The sequence below is a fragment of the Scomber scombrus genome, unplaced genomic scaffold (assembly GCF_963691925.1).
Source record: "Scomber scombrus unplaced genomic scaffold, fScoSco1.1 SCAFFOLD_281, whole genome shotgun sequence".
Lineage (NCBI taxonomy): Eukaryota > Metazoa > Chordata > Actinopteri > Scombriformes > Scombridae > Scomber > Scomber scombrus.
Window position 1 is genome coordinate 5,001 of NW_026910456.1, and position 7,203 is coordinate 12,203.

The 7,203-nt window shown below is 43.8% G+C and overlaps 1 protein-coding gene across 1 annotated transcript in view; it reads left to right on the forward strand.

The window, feature by feature from the left end:
* Positions 1–6,706, forward strand: part of thbs3a (thrombospondin 3a) — a gene marked incomplete at its 5' end in the record, with an annotated part of 11,562 nt that extends 4,856 nt beyond the window's left edge. Inside the window, 3 exon segments of the mRNA XM_062415185.1 lie at positions 1–56; positions 5,129–5,268; positions 5,784–6,706. The exon segment at positions 1–56 is cut by the window's left edge and continues 117 nt beyond it. Of these exon segments, the coding sequence (XP_062271169.1) occupies positions 1–56; positions 5,129–5,268; positions 5,784–5,842 (255 nt within the window).
* Between the last annotated feature and the right edge of the window lie 497 nt (positions 6,707–7,203).

Below are 7,203 nucleotides of genomic sequence, written 5' to 3' on the forward strand. Positions count from 1 at the left end.
GATAAAACCTCGTATCGCTGGCAGCTCAGCCACCGGCCTCAAGTAGGCTACATACGGTGAGACCTGGGGGGGGGCAGTACTCTGTAGTACTCTGTAGTACTCTGTAGTACTGTGTAGTACTCTGTAGTACTATGTAGTACTCTGTAGTACTGTGTAGTACTCTGTAGTACTCTGTAGTACTCTGTAGTACTCTGTAGTACTGTGTAGTACTCTGTAGTACTCTGTAGTACTGTGTAGTACTGTGTAGTACTGTGTAGTACTGTGTAGTACTCTGTAGTACTCTGTAGTACTCTGTAGTACTGTGTAGTACTGTGTAGTACTGTGTAGTACTCTGTAGTACTCTGTAGTACTCTGTAGTACTGTGTAGTACTCTGTAGTACTCTGTAGTACTGTGTAGTACTCTGTAGTACTCTGTAGTACTGTGTAGTACTGTGTAGTACTCTGTAGTACTGTGTAGTACTCTGTAGTACTCTGTAGTACTGTGTAGTACTCTGTAGTACTCTGTAGTACTGTGTAGTACTCTGTAGTACTGTGTAGTACTGTGTAGTACTATGTAGTACTGTGTAGTACTGTGTAGTACTGTGTAGTACTCTGTAGTACTCTGTAGTACTGTGTAGTACTGTGTAGTACTCTGTAGTACTGTGTAGTACTCTGTAGTACTGTGTAGTACTGTGTAGTACTGTGTAGTACTGTGTAGTACTGTGTAGTACTGTGTAGTACTCTGTAGTACTCTGTAGTACTGTGTAGTACTGTGTAGTACTCTGTAGTACTGTGTAGTACTGTGTAGTACTGTGTAGTACTGTGTAGTACTCTGTAGTACTGTGTAGTACTGTGTAGTACTATGTAGTACTGTGTAGTACTGTGTAGTACTGTGTAGTACTCTGTAGTACTCTGTAGTACTCTGTAGTACTGTGTAGTACTCTGTAGTACTCTGTAGTACTGTGTAGTACTCTGTAGTACTGTGTAGTACTGTGTAGTACTATGTAGTACTGTGTAGTACTGTGTAGTACTGTGTAGTACTCTGTAGTACTCTGTAGTACTGTGTAGTACTGTGTAGTACTCTGTAGTACTGTGTAGTACTCTGTAGTACTGTGTAGTACTGTGTAGTACTGTGTAGTACTGTGTAGTACTATGTAGTACTGTGTAGTACTCTGTAGTACTGTGTAGTACTCTGTAGTACTCTGTAGTACTGTGTAGTACTCTGTAGTACTCTGTAGTACTGTGTAGTACTCTGTAGTACTGTGTAGTACTGTGTAGTACTGTGTAGTACTGTGTAGTACTGTGTAGTACTCTGTAGTACTCTGTAGTACTATGTAGTACTATGTAGTACTCTGTAGTACTGTGTAGTACTATGTAGTACTATGTAGTACTGTGTAGTACTGTGTAGTACTCTGTAGTACTGTGTAGTACTCTGTAGTACTGTGTAGTACTGTGTAGTACTCTGTAGTACTGTGTAGTACTCTGTAGTACTCTGTAGTACTGTGTAGTACTCTGTAGTACTGTGTAGTACTGTGTAGTACTATGTAGTACTGTGTAGTACTGTGTAGTACTGTGTAGTACTCTGTAGTACTCTGTAGTACTGTGTAGTACTGTGTAGTACTCTGTAGTACTGTGTAGTACTCTGTAGTACTGTGTAGTACTGTGTAGTACTGTGTAGTACTGTGTAGTACTATGTAGTACTGTGTAGTACTCTGTAGTACTCTGTAGTACTATGTAGTACTATGTAGTACTCTGTAGTACTGTGTAGTACTCTGTAGTACTCTGTAGTACTATGTAGTACTATGTAGTACTCTGTAGTACTGTGTAGTACTATGTAGTACTATGTAGTACTGTGTAGTACTCTGTAGTACTGTGTAGTACTGTGTAGTACTATGTAGTACTGTGTAGTACTCTGTAGTACTCTGTAGTACTATGTAGTACTATGTAGTACTCTGTAGTACTGTGTAGTACTATGTAGTACTATGTAGTACTGTGTAGTACTGTGTAGTACTCTGTAGTACTATGTAGTACTATGTAGTACTCTGTAGTACTATGTAGTACTATGTAGTACTATGTAGTACTGTGTAGTACTGTGTAGTACTCTGTAGTACTATGTAGTACTATGTAGTACTCTGTAGTACTGTGTAGTACTATGTAGTACTATGTAGTACTGTGTAGTACTGTGTAGTACTCTGTAGTACTGTGTAGTACTCTGTAGTACTGTGTAGTACTGTGTAGTACTATGTAGTACTGTGTAGTACTATGTAGTACTCTGTAGTACTCTGTAGTACTCTGTAGTACTGTGTAGTACTCTGTAGTACTGTGTAGTACTGTGTAGTACTCTGTAGTACTGTGTAGTACTATGTAGTACTCTGTAGTACTGTGTAGTACTATGTAGTACTATGTAGTACTGTGTAGTACTGTGTAGTACTCTGTAGTACTGTGTAGTACTCTGTAGTACTGTGTAGTACTGTGTAGTACTATGTAGTACTGTGTAGTACTATGTAGTACTCTGTAGTACTGTGTAGTACTCTGTAGTACTGTGTAGTACTGTGTAGTACTCTGTAGTACTGTGTAGTACTGTGTAGTACTGTGTAGTACTCTGTAGTACTGTGTAGTACTCTGTAGTACTGTGTAGTACTATGTAGTACTGTGTAGTACTCTGTAGTACTCTGTAGTACTCTGTAGTACTGTGTAGTACTCTGTAGTACTGTGTAGTACTGTGTAGTACTGTGTAGTACTGTGTAGTACTCTGTAGTACTGTGTAGTACTCTGCAGTACTGTGTAGTACTGTGTAGTACTATGTAGTACTGTGTAGTACTCTGTAGTACTGTGTAGTACTGTGTAGTACTGTATAGTACTGTGTAGTACTGTATAGTACTCTGTAGTACTGTGTAGTACTGTGTAGTACTCTGTAGTACTGTGTAGTACTGTGTAGTACTGTATAGTACTGTGTAGTACTGTATAGTACTCTGTAGTACTGTGTAGTACTGTGTAGTACTCTGTAGTACTGTGTAGTACTCTGTAGTACTGTGTAGTACTGTGTAGTACTGTGTAGTACTCTGTAGTACTCTGTAGTACTGTGTAGTACTGTGTAGTACTCTGTAGTACTGTGTAGTACTCTGTAGTACTGTGTAGTACTGTGTAGTACTCTGTAGTACTGTGTAGTACTGTGTAGTACTGTATAGTACTGTGTAGTACTGTATAGTACTCTGTAGTACTGTGTAGTACTGTGTAGTACTCTGTAGTACTGTGTAGTACTCTGTAGTACTGTGTAGTACTGTGTAGTACTGTGTAGTACTCTGTAGTACTGTGTAGTACTGTGTAGTACTCTGTAGTACTGTGTAGTACTGTGTAGTACTGTGTAGTACTGTGTAGTACTCTGTAGTACTGTGTAGTACTGTGTAGTACTATGTAGTACTGTGTAGTACTGTGTAGTACTGTATAGTACTGTGTAGTACTCTGTAGTACTGTGTAGTACTGTGTAGTACTCTGTAGTACTGTATAGTACTCTGTAGTACTGTGTAGTACTGTGTAGTACTGTATAGTACTGTGTAGTACTCTGTAGTACTGTGTAGTACTGTGTAGTACTCTGTAGTACTGTATAGTACTCTGTAGTACTGTGTAGTACTGTGTAGTACTCTGTAGTACTGTGTAGTACTGTGTAGTACTGTATAGTACTGTGTAGTACTGTATAGTACTCTGTAGTACTGTGTAGTACTATGTAGTACTGTGTAGTACTGTGTAGTACTGTGTAGTACTATGTAGTACTATGTAGTACTCTGTAGTACTCTGTAGTACTGTGTAGTACTGTATAGTACTGTGTAGTACTGTATAGTACTCTGTAGTACTGTATAGTACTCTGTAGTACTGTGTAGTACTGTGTAGTACTATGTAGTACTATGTAGTACTATGTAGTACTCTGTAGTACTCTTTAGTACTGTGTAGTACTGTGTAGTACTATGTAGTACTATGTAGTACTCTGTAGTACTCTGTAGTACTGTGTAGTACTCTGTAGTACTGTGTAGTACTATGTAGTACTGTGTAGTACTGTGTAGTACTCTGTAGTACTCTGTAGTACTATGTAGTACTGTGTAGTACTCTGTAGTACTGTGTAGTACTGTGTAGTACTATGTAGTACTCTGTAGTACTCTGTAGTACAGAGTCCGGGTGCAGCTGTGTCTTTTTACTACATTCTTTCCTCTCTGAAACTTCTTTGTGGTTTCGGGCCCCCCAGTACTCTATTGTAATGGTCTCCATGACGACCAGAGCCCAGGCCAGAATCGCCTCGGCAACCGTTGATATGCAGATCAGAGACAGAGAGACGCATCGTGTTTTAAAGCTGCAGTCAGAGTGGAGACACTGTGATGTCACTGATAAACATCAGGTCACCGTCGTCATGACGATCTGATTTCCTGTACTGACTTCCAGAACCAATAATCAATAATCAGTCTCTGAATTTATTGATCAGAAACTGAATCTGTGTCTAAGCTTAAAAACAGTCTGAGTGCACATTCTTCAGGAGGAGAAGAAAAGAAGGGGGGGGCAGGAAGGAGGGGGGGGGCAGGAAGGAGGGGGGGCAGGAAGGAGGGGGGGGGCAGGAAGGAGGGGGGGCAGGAAGGAGGGGGGCGGGAAGGAGGGGGGCGGAGGGGGGGGTGTTAGTCTCTTACTGTAGTGAGCGTTGGGTTTGTGACCCGGCGCGTCCCGGTGGGTGTTGGGTTTGTAACCCGGCGCCTCCCAGTGAGCGTTGGGTTTGTGACCCGGCGCCTCCCGGTGGGCGTTGGGTTTGTAACCCGGCGCGTCCCGGTGAGCGTTGGGTTTGTAACCCGGCGCCTCCCGGTGGGTGTTGGGTTTGTAACCCGGCGCCTCCCGGTGAGCGTTGGGTTTGTGACCCGGCGCCTCCCAGTGGGTGTTGGGTTTGTGACTCGGCGCGTCCCGTTGGGTGTTGGGTTTGTGACCCGGCGCCTCCCGGTGGGCGTTGGGTTTGTGACCCGGCGCCTCCCGGTGAGCGTTGGGTTTGTGACCCGGCGCCTCCCAGTGGGTGTTGGGTTTGTGACCCGGCGCCTCCCGGTGGGCGTCGGGTTTGTGACCCGGCGCCTCCCGGTGGGCGTTGGGTTTGTGACCCGGCGCGTCTCCCTGCTGGTTTCAGGGTCAGGCTGTATGAAGGGATGGACTTGGTGGCAGACTCCGGCGTTGTGACCGACACCACGATGAGAGGCGGCCGGCTCGGCGTGTTCTGCTTCTCACAGGAAAACATCATCTGGTCCAACCTGCGCTACAGGTGTAACGGTACGACCTTTGACCCTAACCCTTTGACCCTTTGACCCTTTGACCCTAACCCTTTGACCCTTTGACCCTTTGACCCTAACCCTTTGACCCTTTGACCCTTTGACCCTAACCCTTTGACCCTAACCCTTTGACCCTTTGACCCTAACCCTTTGACCCTAACCCTTTGACCCTAACCCTTTGACCCTTTGACCCTAACCCTTTGACCCTTTGACCCTTTGACCCTAACCCTTTGACCCTTCCTTTGACCCTAACCCTTTGACCCTAACCCTTTGACCCTAACCCTTTGACCCTTTGACCCTAACCCTTTGACCCTAACCCTTTGACCCTAACCCTTTGACCCTTTGACCCTAACCCTTTGACCCTTTGACCCTAACCCTTTGACCCTTTGACCCTAACCCTTTGACCCTAACCCTTTGACCCTTTGACCCTTTGACCCCGGCACCATGAACAAACGTCTCAAACACGTTAAAGAAATATTCTGATGGATGTTTAATGTCAGCTGATCTGTGTTTCAGACACTGTGCCCGAAGACTTCAAGACTCATCGTAAACAATTTCTGCACATTCAGGTCTGAGAGCTGCAGACGGACTGTTCTCACACACACACACACACACACACACACACACACACACACACACACACACACACACACACACACACACACACACACACACACAGCTCGAGCTTCTCTGAATCCACTTTAACTGTAGTGTGAGCGTGTTGTACATGTGCAGTATGAATGTGTGTGTGTGTGTGTGTGTGTGTGTGTGTGTGTGTGTGTGTGTGTGTGTGTGTGTGTGTGTGTGTGTGTGTGTGTGTGTGTGACAGGTGAGTACAGGTGTCACAGCAGCAGTCTGGAGAAACACTGACGAGAAGCACCTGAACGCACCATCAGTGCTGGTCTGTGAGGCGTTTAAGCGTCTCCGTTCAGACCTCGTAAACACGACTTCTTCTTCTGTGGTTTGTTCCGTCCTGCAGAGTGAACACTGCGGCTGCTCGCCCGTCCTCTGCACGCGCTCAGTAGGAGGCGAGTCGATGTTGAAACAAACGCGCTGACATCAACGGGCACGAGTCGATCGTTTCCATGACGACTCGTCCGTCAGCTCAGCCGTCCAGACTTTAATGTTTAATTTGTTCAAACACCAGACTGACTGATGGACTCTGCTGTGGGCTCAGTACTGTTTTGCCCCACAGACAGTGAACGCCTCACAGCCAACACAAGTTAGACTTCGATGAAACGATGAGATTAGACGTTTAAACTTTATGAATCATAAACGTTAGAAGTGTGTCTGACGTGTTTCTCCAGACTAACAGCTGATCTCCTTCAAACACTGAGACATGAAAACCAGTCACGTCCTGAAGATGGTACATCAAACTCCATGTTTCTGTAAATCGGGAATATTTTTGGATATTTTTGGATATTTTTACATATTTTTCATGTTTGGATCAAAACGTTTCAAATGTACAGATTTTGAATCAAATAAACTCCCGACCAGGACTTTTATTAAACTGCTGTTTCTGTTTTTTTATGATGTCACTTTAAGACTTTTAATGTTTAAAGCTGATTCCATAATTCATATCAAACTAAAACCTTAATGACAATAATAACTGAAGTGCTATCAGATTAATGTTGAGTGTGCTCACAGGCTACATGCTACATGCTACATGCTACATGCTACATGCTACATGAGGATATTAAAGAAAAAGATGCTGAGCAGACTGCAGGCAGAGTCTTGAAACTACACAAACATTAATAACCAACACAGGACTCAACTCTACAGACCCTAATAGTCCGTGAGCCAGAGGGGTTGGTCGTTACCGAAAAAGTGGCAAAGGCTACCATACCTTTTCTGAAAGCCTGGAATCTCAGCTTTTCAATGATGTATGATGGCCATCTGACAAGAGTAGCTGTTTTGAGTTATCACACATAATGTA